This window comes from Harpegnathos saltator, unplaced genomic scaffold (genome assembly GCF_003227715.2).
Source record: "Harpegnathos saltator strain DR-91 unplaced genomic scaffold, Hsal_v8.6 scaffold288, whole genome shotgun sequence".
NCBI classification, from domain to species: Eukaryota; Metazoa; Arthropoda; class Insecta; order Hymenoptera; family Formicidae; genus Harpegnathos; species Harpegnathos saltator.
This window is the reverse complement of record NW_020230081.1, coordinates 460,001-476,009: the sequence shown is the minus strand read 5'-3', so window position 1 is coordinate 476,009 and position 16,009 is coordinate 460,001. Positions and strand designations below refer to the sequence as shown.

The window sequence follows — 16,009 nt, the reverse complement described above, 5'->3', positions numbered from 1 at the left end:
CGAAGCATTGGTAGCGTTACGTTGCATGTAACATATTTGCAGTATATTTATTCACACCACAAAATACGATAATGAGAATAACTGTTGCAATTATATTTCGATCTTATATAAAAATTTGTATTTCATTTACCATCAGCAGTTAAGGTTGACTTCCAAAAAGTTCAAATTAATCGATTATTATTCGATAATCTCAAAGTTTTACCAATTATTGAAAATTGATACATCTTTAAATAATTTTTCTTTAAGGCTAACTATTTTCAACATCGCTTATCCCTCTAATGTGAACATCGTGATATTACCCACGATGAAAATTAGACATGTGGTTCAAGATATATGTTTGTGCGTATAGAGGCGCTCTGGAACAAAACGATAGTCAAATCGTGTGTATTGACGCTCTTATTGGCTTCTATTTGTTTTAAAATCTAAGATGCAAATAAAGTATACCCATGCTAGATAGTGCGAGGTTAAATGATTGTAGAACAGTACCAATAATGCTAGTCGAGATTAAATGAACACGAAATTCTTAAGAAGATAAGCCACGATAAATTAAATGTAGAATATCCACGTTATTATATTTCTTTTTCATTCTCTTTGTTATGATTAACGTATGTTTCAATATTGAAACGTTTGTCACAAGTTACCTTGTTAATATTGTGATAAAATTTTATCGTCGAAGCGACGCAAAATGCGTTTGTCCCATGTTATATCTGTAGAATATTCATTCGTATTCATGACAAATATTTAGCAGATGAATACTTTTTCTCAGAATCTATTTGTATCTTTGTTTCTGAGACACGAATGTTGAAATGGTGTTTTTTTATGGCTTGTGACAAGGTTATTGTGTTTCTTTGTGCAGATCATCTTCATGTTTATGACATAGCCAACATGGTTACCTTAAAGGATATTACCGTGGAACTTACAAAGCCTGTAAAGAATTTGGTAGATTGGAATTATCCCTTCTCAGAAGTATGTTCATAGAATGTCGATATCTTAATGTAATGAAATAATATGACAGTAACATATATTCCAAAATAACATTTTATATTATTGCAGACTCTAGAGATGTATTATTCCTTATTTAATGCCAAATGCAACAAAAGTTTTGGGGAAGCTGGACTAGTTTTGCAAAATTCTACAGCTGTATATGTACACAGAATTGATTGTCTTTGGAGTAAAATAACATGTATTAGAAATATATTTGTGGATCATCAGTAAGCATTATATTTTTAAGTCGTAACAAGTGACTAAATAATAAATATTGAATTACTTCTTTCTTTTTTTCTAGGTTCGTTGAAACCACTGACAAACAATCTAGGAAAAGAGACAAAAAGTCTGTCATAAATTTTGAAAACTTTAAAACAATCAAATTTAATGAAGAAGTAGACAAGAACATCAACATTAAGACAAACATAATGCAAAATAGTGTTAAGTCAAAAAGCCGTTATTTCACACAGTTGGAAAAAGGTATCGAACAATGTATTCCCATTGATATTTATGACATAAATGGAGAAGTTATTGGGAAGAAGTATGACTTTCGGTAAACATCTAATTATTTTTCTAGAATGTGCATAAATATTATTGCACTGGGAGAGATGATTGTCTTTTAATATTTCACAGGTGTAATCAGAATATAAGTATGAATGGCATATTAGTTGATGAATTTGCATCCAAAGGTATGCAATTATTTATGGAAAAAGTTCAACTTGAGGTTTACATTCAGCAGTATTTCATAAAAATTATCCATATTTACAGATTTTGATCGAGACAGTGATGAACCTGTTCAAGAAGACGATTTGTCGCTAAATCCAAATTGTTCACAAATCACTGAGACAATGGCATGTTCATCCAGTGCTATTGCTCACGATGATAGCGACGGAAATATAAGTAATAATTCAGAATCCGAGATGGACAACAGTGATTTGCCTGCAGAGACGTCCGATTTAATCATGTCTTTCGATTCGAACAAAAGTCTGTTTTTATCTAGTGGCATCGATACCGCGAATGAAAGCCCGTGTACGCCACTCGGTGACACGAGTTTGCCAAACACTACTGTTGATAGCGCTCGATTATCAAATAGTAATTTGGATGCTGAAGATACGAGTGATAATATCGGAACAAATGTGCATGATGGCAACGATCTACCGGATAGTTCAGCCAAGTCGTTAAATCCGACAGAAAGGTGTTTTTGATCTTCGCTATTTGCAACATCGCCCTCACTTAACGCGATCAATTCGTTATTTGAGTGTCGATTCTGGCAAGTATGACACGTATTACAGAATAATTATTATTTTAGTACCCCGCCGACGGATCCCCCGAGCGACTCAGTGTCGTCGGATAAGACGAGCGACAAAAAAGCGGCGCAAACGAAATCGCCCAAGACTCGCACGCAATACAAACCATCAGCCAAGAAGTCGAAGTCCGCATCAAAGACCGTACGTAATTTGGAAGTTGTGACGTCGCTACGCTTTCGTCTAATCATTTTTTCTTAAAATCATTCGTCATTTATTAACAGCGTAAGGCAAAAGTGATTGTCAAGACTCCGAAGAAAAAGGGACACGCAGTGAAGAATCTACTGAATGAATTCCAAAAAACGAATCCATCAGAAGAGAACATCTTGGAAGAATCGACGGTACAGGAAACAGGTAAATCCACACTGATGTGATCTGCGCCAAAACGATAACATAAATTCACCATCAGTTCGCTCGTGCTGAATTACTCGTCTTCCAGACAGACTAAGCATGTTCCAGAAGGACCTAAGTACCTGCATGAAATACATACGGGAGTACGATCCTCTGCAGTACGATCATATAACGAACTCGACGTTAGACTTCTTAGGCTTCCAAGTGCACGTTGTCGAGTCGAACATCATCGCATGCAACGATGCGAACGATAACGCAGCCTTGGCCGACGACGAGATGTCTGAATGTCACAGCCCTGTTCTTGCGTCTCCGATGCACGAGAGTTCCGGCGACGACTGGTACAGATCAGACTCGCCGAATTTGCTGCCGGTAAGCGTCCGGACGAGGGCAACGCACCTATGGGACGACGAGGTATTTCAGTGGAATCTGCGAAAAGCTGATCGAACAAATCACGTTTCCTTCAGGAGAACATCGAGAAGTGGCACGAGTTGCTGCAGCCGAGGTTGCTCGAGGCCGAGCAGAGGTCGACGTTTCGCATTAGCGACTACACGTCGCAAATCATGGAGCATCTGCGAAACAGCAGTGAGTCGAAGGTCACTTTCGACAAAGTCATTCCAAAGGAGAAAACCAGCGAAGTGACAAGATATTTCTTGGCGTCGTTAGACTTGGTGAGACGCGATTACTTCGAACGAGGGTGACATTTTCGATTTGCAATTTGAGCGTATCTTCGTTGTCCGTAGGCTGCGCGACAAAACGTGGATCTAACAATGGATGAAGATCTCGAACTCAATATACAGTTGATTGTGCAAGAAGATAGACCTAAGAAGGCGACTATCAGACAGATTATTGTGATTAATGAATAAATATATTTTAATGTTAAAATTTAATGTTAAGATTTTTGTATATATGTATGATATGTTGATCATATCGGGAACAAAGAATGTTTTACTGTCCTGTGATATGTATACTAATATAAGCGTATTCATCCAACAAAGACTCGTTTGTCTTGAATATTGCTCTTTCTCTCTCTCTCTCTCTCTCTCTCACTCACTCGGGCCTATATATGTGTACTTGTTTGCAAAACGGTTTGAACACATTCTTTTCTGATAGAGTGTCAAATGGTCACGACGATCGCGAGCCGCTATTTATGAACCAGCATCGCAATCCGATACGATAGAAATTGAAGGATGATAAGTAGGAAAGGATTTCTGTCTTCAGCACGAAACAAGCACATAACGTTAAAGGACAGAGAAACCAAATTCGAGAGCAGTGCTAAAAGTCTGGCCAAAAAGAATAAGCCTAGCATACGAGACACCCGATGTTACAGTTGCAACGAAAGACTCAACCTAAGCGTAAATATCTTTGTTATATTATTGTCTATCAGAAAATGTGACAGTGGTTGTGATCGTTTGGCGCGCTTCAAACTTCATCGGGAGAAAAATGCGTTCGAACCGTCTCGCAAACAAGCTGACATATTTTTTGCGCTCCCGTTCACCGTTCACCGAATTCCCGAAAGAAGAAAAAGAAGGAAAGACAAAAAAATAGAGAAGAAGAAAAAAAAAGAACTCCCTCTCTTCTGTTGATTGCAACGTTCCGCGATTCCACACTGAGCCGCGCGGCCTCACACACAGGAGGAGGCCTCACACACGCGCGAGGAGTTGTAACGAGGAGTTGTTACAGAACGAGAAACGCTTACAGCGTGAGATTGATTTTTTTTCTTTCATCAATCGAGACTGGAACGCGCCCCATTAACACCGGGGTTGCATTCGTCGTCGCCGTCGTTGTCGACGTCGTCGGCAATAGCATACATCGGAACAGTGGCGGCGAAACAAAACGAGACGCGGGTATAGCAGCGTGCATTCACAAACGCCGTCGCTCGCGCCGCACACACACACACACACACGCACGCACACACCATCGCCACGCGACGACGCACACACGTGCGTATGACAATTGGCCGTGTGTAACACAGAAATGCTCACGCATGCGTCCTGTGGGCGAGCCGACGGCAGCCGGCTCACAGTTTATATTAGTTTACATTAGGACAGGCACCGCAAACCATAGGCTGCTATAAATCGCGTTTTCGTTAACGCGCCCGCGACTGCATCGCGCAATTTTATCGCGAGCGATCGTCACACGCGAGGCTCAATCGCGGCCGCCTGACGCCCCTCGGTATAGTGCGTGCGTTTTTCCTCATCGCTACCACCGGAAAGGATAAGAAGAAGCCAGTGTTTGAAAAGAAAGAAAAAGAAAATTAAAAAGAAGAAGGAAAGAGAGAGACGAGGACAGAAGAGGAGGAGGCGAGTAATTACGCGAGGAATTACGATGTAACGCGATTACGGCGATCGGCAACAGTGAAATCGACGTGAAAAGACGGCGGCAGGAGGAGGCGCGGAGGAGGAAGAGGAGACGTTACAGGAGTTTAATATAGAGAGCCAATTCGAGTTGATGGTAAGCAATCAGACGGCACGGATATCTATGCTCTCTCTCTCTCTCTCTCTCTCTCTCTCTCTCTCTCTGTCTCGCGCGCGCGCGGCAGAGATATTCAATTGAAATAGTTGGGCCCCGCCGGCGCGGCGCGCGTCTTACGCGCTAACGCTGCGCGGCTACGCGCATATCGGTCGGACGTATCAGTCGGTCTGCCGATGTCCCGGCAATTGTTGTCGATTAACAATCCCGACGACGAGCGACAGGCGAGCCGAGCGCGTGGCGATTGAAGTGGCCTGAGCAGCGGCGCTTTCAAAAAGCTCGGCGCTTTCCGCGTCGCGGAGGCGCACGCGGTTTCGCTTTCGAAACGGGAAATTCATCGATCGCGCGTCACCGAGAGAACGCGGCTCTCTCATTTGTCTCTCGCCTTTCGCTCACCCCCCCCCCTCCCCCCGTTTCGCTCCCTTCTCCGGCTTTTCATCGCGTTCCCTTCGAGTCGTTCGTTCGGCCGCCCGGCGCAATTTAAACATAAACACGACTATTTCAGACGTGACGACTTCTTGCGCGCGCGGGGATAAAACACATAGACGGCGACATGAACAGCAAGAGTGCATTACTGGTGCAACGTTGGATGCTCCAGCCGCGCGTGCTGCTCGTTCTCATTTTGCTGCAATTTATCATACAGTTTTTCACGTCCGTCTATCTGTACAAGTACGTGACGAACGTGGAGAGCGATCTTCGCCTGGTAAAAAGCCGCTACCCGCTCGAGGGCGCGGCGATTCCGCGGCGGAAGCGCAGCAGCGCATTACCGATCGCCGAGGACAACGCTGTTTCCGATCTCTCCAGCAGGGTACGTAAACACGCGTGAGGGTAAAACACGTGAGGAGGGGGATCACGCTCTCGAGAGGAGAGGTCGATTGACTCCAGATCTAAGACTCCAAGTCTAGAAAACCGACTAAAAAAAGACCGCCTGAAATAGATTTGGAGTTCCGCCCGCAATCGGGATTCTATTCTTCGCGGTGAAGAAATGCTGAGAGCGTCTTGGAATATATATATATATATATATATATATATATATATATATCTGATAATATATAAGTTTTCGCGGGGGAAAAGTAAGATAAGAGAAAAAGAGGAGTCGGGAGGAGACGTCGCGGGCTCAGAAGGAGACGGCACGAAACTTCACGCAAGATAAAAGAGAGGTATCTTAACCCTTTAACGTCTACTGGTAACTATATAGTTACCAGAAACGCATTTAAGAGTCCATAACTTGGTCAAAAAAGGAGATATTTTCGTTTCCTTTGCACCACTGTAAAGGTGAATTCTTCTTCTAAACAATGGTATATAGATTGTACGTAGATTCGGTTTAGTCTGCTTTTAGCTCGGTTTTACTTTTAGTAATGATAACATGTTTTGTCAAATTCCAAGTAGGCATAGTCAGCATTGTTACTGACATCTAGAAGTGCGCTACAAATGAATAGATTGGTATCTGTTATAATTTTGTACATTTGGAAGCTTTCTCAGATGCAAAATGTGAAATTAAAAGAATACAGAAATTCAAAATGGCGAATCCAAGATGATGGACACGAAAATCAAGAAATCAGCCTATTTTCGTGAAACCTGGTGACCTACAGTTTTTTATGCGGCGAAAAATGTAGAGACGATTGACTATCTAAATGGTGGATCTATAAGATATTCTTTCGAAACAGTAAGCTTGACGCTCTGAATGATAAACTTCACTCACAAATATAGTAAAAAAGTTTCAGCTCAAAAACGTCAAGCTAACTATCAGAGTTATGTCGTATAGATTACCCTTCATTTTTCTCTGCATAGGTTGCTCATTTCGTATATGCTTTTAAAATCCAAGTCATATTTACCAATAAACAAAAAACGAACGATAAAAGAAACCGATATAAAATTCTGATATTCTTTTTGGTTATCACTACTTATAGTCCCAGCTCAAGAAAGACTCAAATTTTATTCTTAAAACTCTGGTAAAAAAGTCGGGCGTTAAAGGGTTAAGGGAGGAGAGATTATTTCAATTTCGTGGTCGAGAAGTGAAGTCCGGCCCTTCGACTCGCCGAGGTTTCTTCCAGCAATCAAACGCCTGGTCTCCTCTTAGACTTTTGAAATTTCTGAACGCCGGTCGCGCTAATCTCACGAGGTCGCCGCTCGGTCGTAGATTCGAGAGGACAAGGAGATGCAAGGCGCCAAGAAGGTGACTGCATCCCCCATCATGGTGTCCGGCTCCGCGTCTTCGTCGTCTTCCACGGCGGCCGGGGGTCAAGACTGGGTCTGGCTGAACGCCGACACGCGCATACAAGTGAGTGCTCTGCGATCGTCGATGTTATTTCCACGACGCGTCCTCCTCATCATCGTCCGCGAGCTCGTCGCGTCTCTCACGTTGAAGTTCAATTCGACATCAGCTCCTCTGCGGGATATCCTGCTCCTGTGTACGAGGCATCGCGTGTACATGTCGAGCGCCTCGAAGCCCGCGACTTTAATCTAGCCGGCTGATTCCCTCAGAGTCAATTTGGCGTTAACTTTTCCGAAGGCGAAAACGTCGAGGCATCAATAGCTTCCGGGATGCGGATGATTGAAAAGGCGGAGCCAAAGTTCTGGCGAGCCAAAGGACAGAAGCGAGATTACCTGACAACGTTATTTTCTCCGATAAACTCCTCTAGACGACAAAATGACTTTATTTGATTAATTTCGCGTGGGATTTACCTTGCCGGAAACTTATTCCCGGTAATTTGAGTCACAAAGATGTGTTACGTCGAAAGAAAGGCAAAAGTCTCGCTCCATTACAATAATGACCGACATTCTCGACATTTTCGACGAGGGAAAATTGTCCGTAAATTGGCCGGAGAACCTCTAAGTAAAATTAAAGCCGCGGCTCCTGAGAGGCCCTGTACACGTATACATGCGCGCATGTGTGTACCTTAAAATAGGTTAGGTACCTTAAAATAGGTATTAAATATCCATCCGCCTTCGTGGAAGTTATGTACAAAGAAGAATTCGTACAAACGCGAACAAAAAGGCGATGCGAAGAAGAACTCGCGTTCGAAAGTAAAATTCATGTGCGACACGAGAGGAGGAAGACTGGCTCAATCATGCAACGTAAATTACGTATAATGTAAGTTATGATGTGAGATCAATAATAAGAAAATAATTGGACACGTTCGCTACCGACGTTTTCGTCGAAGGAACCACCCCGTACTGTTTTGCTTTCGATAACGGTGTAAAAAGGCATTTATTAGGCGGGACGTGGAGGGCCGGGGGAGGGGAGGGAAATGATCGCAGGTCACACATATGTAACTGTTCGCCCCTCGCGAGACATCAGCGCGTCGCGTGTGTGCGTAACGCGTGTCACAAATACGGTAATTTAAATAATTAGTAGCAGCAATTACCGGTGGCGATTAATTTTACCGTTTGGTCCCGGCCAGCTGAAAAAATAAAACTAACGAATGTTCTGTTAATTCTCAACGATCCGGTGAGTTAACACTCCATTGGTGATCTATCCGTGGCTCGGCCGTTCCTCTTGCTTTTTTCGGGAGCGGAACCGACCGACTGAGCGTCGCCGATCAAGCGTCGGCGAGTACCCGAAGATGCGCGCCCTCGAAGCACCCTCCGTGTACCCTGCAATTTCAGTTCGACGCGATCGAGAGTTTCTGCCGGTCGTCCTCCAAGTACTGCCCGCCGGGGCTTCCTGGAGCACCCGGAAATCCAGGCCCGCCCGGCGAGCCGGGACTACCAGGTGCTCAAGGACTGATGGGACCCAAGGGACCACCGGGACCTGGGGGGCACCCAGGCGCGAGAGGACCGAAAGGCGACATCGGCCCACCGGGCTTCGACGGAAGGGATGGTATACCGGGTGAGCCCGGTTTGGATGGCATACCCGGCAGGAGCGGTCTCGACGGCGTACCCGGGAGCAACGGCAAACCAGGTGTCAACGGCTCACCCGGCCTGCCTGGAAGAAACGGGACGGACGGTGCGTACGTTTGGACGTGGGGTTATCCTGAGCAAAACGCTGAGCAAAGCAAGTTCGTTGTCTCTCGCGCGACATTTGCCTCCGATCAGCCTGTTAAATTTGCATATGGAACACGCGAGACACGACGAAGTCGATATCCAAGAGATATTTAAAGACTTGCAACTTTCTCTCTCTTTCTCTCTTTCTCTCTTTCCTGATAATACACTGATGGAAAAATATAGTTGAATTAACTATAATCTCACTATATTTTATGGTTCATTTTGGCGTCAACCATATTTTTTATAGTTGCATAGTTGATAGTGGAGCCTGCAAAATATAGTAGAATAAACACAAATATATAGTCAATGATTGTCTTAAATAATTGTTTAGTTATTTTTACCACATATATGGTAATTTCTCACTCACAAATATAGTGAGATTTAATATTCATATAGTTACATCTGTCATCATTTAGCAAATATTCTGGTAATATTGACTATATAAGAGAGTTACTTTACCTGCCACTTTATATTTGTATCCATACAATAATTTTAGTTTAACTCACTATAATTCTTAGTAAAAATATTGTATGCTTGGTTACACTATGCCTATATCGTAATTATTATGGTAATACTTACTATAAATATGATATTTCGGACTATAATTTAATTACTGTATCATTATAGTTCCAAATATCATATACTTTTCTCTCTCAGTGTAGTAGGCGATGAGGTAGGTTAGATTGGTGCATAAAGTTCGTCGTGTCTGTCAAATAAAACACAAAAGACGCTTCTTAGATGTCTGAGAAAATACCGAGTTGATTTTATTCGTGAAAACTGTTGATCTTTCTTAGACGGGGCCTCGTTTTCCTTCTAATTTTCTGCGGAGATTTAATGGAGAAACGACGAATCTTTTGCAGCAACCCGGTCAGTCAATCAAGCGCGGCTGATCGAGAGGCAAATGGGAAACTTGGCGGTTTTATAATTTCTTCGTATCTTTGTGACACGAATGTGAAGCATGTTAGCTCGCGGAATTATTCCGCATTGATTTCGTACTTGTTTAGGGAGACCCGGTCAAATGGGACTTCAAGGACCGCCAGGGCAACGAGGTGAGTAGAATCCGACTCTCTCTCTCTCTCTCTCTCTCTCCCTGCCCTTACACCCACACACTAAATGAACATTGTACATTTCAGGAGATCAAGGTCCGCAAGGTCGCACAGGGCCGCCGGGAAGGGACGGCGAGCCAGGTGTGCAAGCCTGGAAAGTGAACAACAATGATTACGTGAACGTCAATGACGTATTGATCCCGCCATCCATAGTGGGTGAGAATTATTGATTTAAGTTCCCGGCTGACTTCACGCTGAACTCGCGCTCAAACGCGCTTTCAATGCCAAAACTACAAGCCACGTTCTCGAAAATCTCCGACGATCGACCCGACTGACGCACTCGCGTACGGTACTCGTATCCCCTTCCCTGGAGAATTTCCTCGAGGAGGAAAGATCGCTTCTACGTGGGTGATGGCTACCCCGTGGTACACCCCGCGTGCGTTGAAAGTCTGAGAAATAAGCCCGACCGTCGCCCGATCCTGAGAAAGGTATAAATAAAAACACCCCCTTTTCCCCGACGATACAAGCGTAAGATACAATCAAGTCGCGATTCCTCAATTCTCCTGCATCTTCGCGACACGCGTTCGCAAGTTTCATTAGTCCGCGAGAGAGATGCCTGCTGCATCGACTCGTTCGGAAAGACCCGGCAAAATCTTCCAAACCGTCGCACTTCCAATAACCCAGCGACGGTCCTCGTTGAGCCATCGCCCCTACCGACTGTTCGCCTCGGAGCTACCTTGGAAAACGGGCTGTTTCAGAGATTACGCCGCCGCTGAACGCGAGCGACGTGATTTCCGTGCAAGAAGGCAGCAACGTGCGGCTGAGGTGCGCCTCAAGTGGGAAGCCGCAACCCGTCATACAGTGGTCGAGAATCGGCTCCGTCATACCGATGGGCGCCTGGCATGGTATAGTCGTTTCTCTCTCTCTCTCTCTCTCTCTCACTCTCGAAATTTGCCCATGAGCCGAGCGGCGATGCTAATGAGTCTTCAAATGTGACGCTGCTTAGTGAGCTCCATCACGGGCCACACGTTCAATATCAGCGTGGTGAACCGGGACCACATGGGCGAGTACGCGTGCAACGCCGACAACGGAATACCGCCTGCGAGGTCCAAGAGGTTCAGACTTCAAGTCAGATGTAAGCGTCCGAGAGAAGAGTCGCCGTTCGGCCGTAGTCTCGGCACTTCCCAGGGAACTCGTACTTCTGTACCCGGCTGTCCCCGATATTATTCGTATGATTGTTTACACGCATACATTACGCCCCCGTAATTCCACCTGACGAGGTGTTATCGCGCGCTCTCCGCCGTCCGTCCTTTTGTCTCAACTTGCCGCGGCGCCTCGGCTTCGGCACGTACAATCCGGACAGAACTTGCCGGAGAATTCTATATCGGCGCAAGACACACCGATGTCCCTCGGATATCAAATATGAATGATACGATACATGCCGCTCGGATGATGACGATATTTTCGCCGGATCAATTTTTCGCGAACGCGCCGTACGACGAGGATGAGCGCGTCTCCCGCGGGTCTCGATATTATCAGACAGCTCTGCCGGAAGAACCGATCCGGAAGCGGGCGGCTCGAGAAGCGCCGGATGTGGATGAAATTGATAATCGATCGTGTTCCAGTTGCGCCTTTCATTCGCATACGCAACCAGATGATTCTCGTGCGAAATCAGAACCCGGCGACGTTGGAGTGCGAGGTGGAAGCCTTCCCCGAGCCGGCTGTGCACTGGGAGCGCGACGGCCGCCGCTTAAAGATGTCGGAGAAGTACAGAATAGAGGTTTACGACAGACGCGATATATACAAGGTAATTCATGCGACTTTCGTATCCACGGGATCGAATCTGCGTTCGCATTTCTCTCCTTTGCCGCGATCTCCCGCGACTCCTTGTGGACCATCGTGGAGAAAAGAGGAAGGAAGCGTCGGCAATTTTAACCACCACCGATCGCAACCAAAATAATATAAAAATGAGTTCGCACTCGATTAAAAATTTCTATTAATTAGGAAAAGAATTGCCGGCTCTCTCGAGAGATAAATAAAACGAACGGCGTCGCCTGGCTGTTTCTCTCAGACGTCTCTATCGGCGATTTCCCGGCTTGCTTTTTTAATACGTTTTTTTTTTCTAAACGCTCGCTACGAGAATCTGACGTAAAAGTGACGAGCCTTTCGCGTCAAGTCGACGATCTGTAACGCTGTTCTGTTAAAAAGTTGAAGACGAGGCTGAGGATCATGAGGGTGACTTCGGCCGATCATGGCTCTTATCACTGCGTGGCGAAGAACGACATCGACACGATCAAGGGATCCTTTATGGTGGATGGTTTGTCTCACTTCATATTGCACTCGCTAAAATATCCCGCCCCCTCCCCCCTAAAAAACCTACGCGATTCTCACTAATCGCTAGCAACGCTGAGCAAAAAGCAGAGCGACGAGATTTCGCTCTTCCTTTTGACTCGCCGCGTTTGACCGCGCGCTTTAGCGGCGTTCTCGGCTGGCAGGAAGCCGTGTCGCAAGTAGCTGAAGAGATAAAATGAAAGTAAAGAAAGAAAAGTAAAACGCGGCGGAGAGAGAGAGAGAGAGAGAGAGAGAGAGAAGAGCGCGTCCGTCTCGCCGCGCTCTTCGCCGCGGATTCGACCTCCCGCCTTCGGATTTCCCGATTTCCCTGTAATTCCGCAATTTAGCTCGCCGCAAATCCCCCGTCCGATCTATCGGTGTTCGCTTCCCCGAAATAATAATAATAACGCCCCCCCCCCTCTCCCGTTACCGTCTCCCGCAACTTCCCAATTAATGGCAACGAATGCCGTTGCTGCAGACGACACTAAGAACATAGAGCGGCTGAAGTTGGGCAAGCAGCAGCACGTTACGTACGGCGAGCCCATGCCTGCGAGCGTTGATCAGGAGGAATTATGCAGTCCGCAAGAAACCTGCGCAGCATGCCCGGTACTCAAGTGCGCGTACACAGACATAGCGGATCACATGCACGTGCAGCCGCTGCGCGGCGTTAACTTCACCGGGCTGCCGCCGTCCTTCGCCGGTACGTGCGCCAGTCAATTTCACCGACGTATTCTTTAGCGCGGCTCTGTAAGAGACAGAGAGAGAGAGAGAGAGAGAGAGAGAGAGAGAGAGAGAGAGAGAGAGAGAGAGAGTGAGGGGGGGAGGGAGGGAGCGAGGAACAATATCGGCGAACTAATTGGCGAGGTACGCGAAACCGCCGTGCGAGCGACGCGCGACGAACACGTCACGTTCGCGCGTCGACGTACGCGCGATTCCGATCCGACGCGGGAGCGGAAAGTTTGACAAATTTTTATTGGCGTATGAGAAGCCTTACTGGCGCCAGAGGCGGCAGGCAACGGCTTCTCGCCGCCGGCCGCGCCGCACGAAAAGCATTCGTCACTTCGAGAGTAAGCGAATGAAAGGAAAGAGGGAGGGTGGAAATTGACGACACTTTGCGCATTTTTTAATCATTCGTCTATTTGCGTCCCTCTCTCTCCCCCCCCCTCTCTCTCTCTCTCTCTCTCTCTCTCTCTCTTTCCCTCTCCCCTCCTCCTTCGAACACACATGTACGTACGATACTTTTATGATATGTGCATATAGGGTGAGAGAGAGAGAGTGAGAGAGAGAGAGTGAGAGAGAGAGAGAGAGAGAGAGAGAGAGTAGGGAGAGAGAGAGAGAGAGGAGGAGTCAAGTGTAGAGCGGGGCCACGTTAATGAGCGAAAAGTGAGGCGTCGCGACGCCGCGGGAATTGATGTAATTAACGAACTAATGCACTCGCCGCGCATACACGAGTGTCCGCGATCTCGCGAGAGACTGAGAAAGCAAACTTTTCCGCGTCAACACTCCAGCGGGACTCGAAAGTTCATAAACTGACGTCGCTGAATTCTCTCAGACGGCATGATAGAGGCCGTGGGCAAGCCTGTGCTGAAAGGAAGCATGGACGACTATTATGGAAGCTGGATGCACGACGCCGCCTTCCGTCACGACAGCACGCCCGATAGGCTCTGGGTCACTCGCAAGAACGACACGTCCTACATCTTCGAGTACAGATCGAAGGACTATTTCAAGAACGACACCGGTCGCCGTATAAAATTGCCGCATCCTTTCCAGGTCAGAATTTCTGATTACCACGCGAACGACGAAGGACAAAAGGAGAGAGAGAGAGGGAGAGAGAGAGAGAGAGAGAGAGAGAGTTGCACGATGAGAATAAGACAATCAGTTTCGTCACGGGACGATCTTGACGTTTAGGTCGAAGACCGAGATCGAATGTCGCGCATTAAACTCGCATTCTTTCTTCAGGGTAACGGACACATCGTTTACAACAGGTCCTTCTTTTACAACCCTCAAAACCGATCGACGATCTTCCGCTTCGACCTCTACTCGTCTTCGGAACAAGGCTGCGACGAGTGCGAGATACCGCTGCCGGGCTTGCTGCTGAACACTCAGAATTTCCTTTACACGCCGTATCACAATTTTAATTACGTGGATTTCAACATGGACGAGAACGGTGAGCCGGCAAGCGGCGTCAGTTATGCCATAACGTCAATTATACGGGCCCTCCGCTCGGTTGATAATTGACCGTAAAACTAGGCGAAATTCGATCGAGCATCGTCATATTGTCGAATTACGGATGGGGGGGGGGGAGAAAGCGAGAACGATCTCAGTCAATGGTACACGACGTTTACGCAGGTCTATGGGTTATTTACGGGCTTCCGTCCAATAACACCGTGGTGGCGAAGATAGACCCCGTGAAAATGGTCATTCAGTACGCGTGGAACATCAGTATCGATCATCACAGATTCGGGGAGATGTTCATCGCGGGAGGAGTGCTTTACGCTGTACACAGCGTCACCGAGGAGACCATGAAAATACGGTAACGCGGAATCGGATTAATCTTCGGATCGTTCGATAAAACGGACACGGTTACCCTCGCGAGTAGCTTCCACCGACTCGAACGTCTTTTTCCCGACATTTATCCGTGTTATCAGTCGCGCGAAGGTAAGGTTCCTCAATTTTATCGAGCAACATCTCGCTCGATACGAGCGGAAAGTTCACTCGAATAGTGAAGTTAAGGGCTTCTTCACGTTCCGTCGAATGAAAGAAGAGAAAAAAAAAAGAAAACAAACAGAGACCAATGCGAGAATTCGACACGTGGGAGTTTCGCTCGGTGAAAGCACGTAGCGATGACGCGGCATAAGCTGTAAAATATTCCAGTCGATTAGAGTGAATCTGCTCGAGTGACAATGTCGAATTCCTGCCTGAGTCCTGCATGAGCGTGCGAGTACTCGCGATTGGACGAGCCGAAACGCAGGTGACTGCCCGATATGACTTCGCCCGAGTAGGATTTCGCTCAAAGGCGTTTAGTAAAAATATATATACGGTCGCGTTTCGCGACGTCCCCGAGCCGGTTAAAATATTCAAGAGAATGTTGCTAGGGCTATTTGCGCGGGAATGTCTGCGCCGCTTTCTCGGCCAAGTAGGGATGCCGATTTTAAATCGATTTAATCGAAGATCGATTTCAAATCGATTTTCTGGAACTAAATCGATTCAAGGATCGATCTGTAAATTCTGAAAGTCGCCAACACGATTTTTTCAGTTTCTACCGGTAATATAGCTTTTTTTTTTTAATTCTTTTTAGTTGTGATATTTGAACTCACTTAATGGCTGCACGATGCACATTACGTTGCCTTTAGGCAACGATGTCCCATGGACGAAAATTTTCAGCGGAACGGAACGCGCGAACCAATCACATAGCCACTCCATATAATACTATATATTATATACATATGTATATGCATATACTAGTAAACGTGATTTCTTATTTAATAACGTTGAAAAACCCTCGATTGATGTTTAATCAAACTAATTAAATCCTTA

At 46.1% G+C, this 16,009-nt stretch overlaps 2 protein-coding genes across 2 annotated transcripts in view; both read left to right on the top strand.

The window, feature by feature from the left end:
- The first annotated feature begins 408 nt into the window (after positions 1 to 408).
- LOC105183125 (uncharacterized) lies at positions 409 to 3,633 on the top strand. The gene is made up of 11 exons (XM_011141023.3): positions 409 to 552; positions 857 to 966; positions 1,054 to 1,211; positions 1,286 to 1,537; positions 1,618 to 1,673; positions 1,753 to 2,179; positions 2,294 to 2,432; positions 2,513 to 2,642; positions 2,728 to 3,008; positions 3,104 to 3,307; positions 3,380 to 3,633. Exons 2-11 carry the CDS (start codon positions 886 to 888, stop codon positions 3,500 to 3,502), a joined length of 1,851 nt encoding a protein of 616 aa, XP_011139325.1. The 5' UTR covers positions 409 to 552; positions 857 to 885; the 3' UTR covers positions 3,503 to 3,633.
- Positions 3,634 to 4,621: 988 nt separating this feature from the next.
- LOC105183126 (gliomedin) overlaps positions 4,622 to 16,009 on the top strand; it is a 12,640-nt gene continuing 1,252 nt past the window's right edge. The window contains exons 1-14 of the mRNA XM_025299664.1: positions 4,622 to 5,090; positions 5,614 to 5,916; positions 7,249 to 7,389; positions 8,718 to 9,057; positions 10,100 to 10,144; positions 10,229 to 10,357; positions 10,900 to 11,046; positions 11,148 to 11,276; positions 11,767 to 11,948; positions 12,350 to 12,458; positions 12,951 to 13,172; positions 14,025 to 14,242; positions 14,432 to 14,639; positions 14,822 to 15,005. Coding sequence (XP_025155449.1) covers positions 5,662 to 5,916; positions 7,249 to 7,389; positions 8,718 to 9,057; positions 10,100 to 10,144; positions 10,229 to 10,357; positions 10,900 to 11,046; positions 11,148 to 11,276; positions 11,767 to 11,948; positions 12,350 to 12,458; positions 12,951 to 13,172; positions 14,025 to 14,242; positions 14,432 to 14,639; positions 14,822 to 15,005 — 2,309 coding nt within the window. The 5' untranslated portion in view covers positions 4,622 to 5,090; positions 5,614 to 5,661. The remainder of the gene's footprint in view (positions 5,091 to 5,613; positions 5,917 to 7,248; positions 7,390 to 8,717; positions 9,058 to 10,099; positions 10,145 to 10,228; positions 10,358 to 10,899; positions 11,047 to 11,147; positions 11,277 to 11,766; positions 11,949 to 12,349; positions 12,459 to 12,950; positions 13,173 to 14,024; positions 14,243 to 14,431; positions 14,640 to 14,821; positions 15,006 to 16,009) is intronic.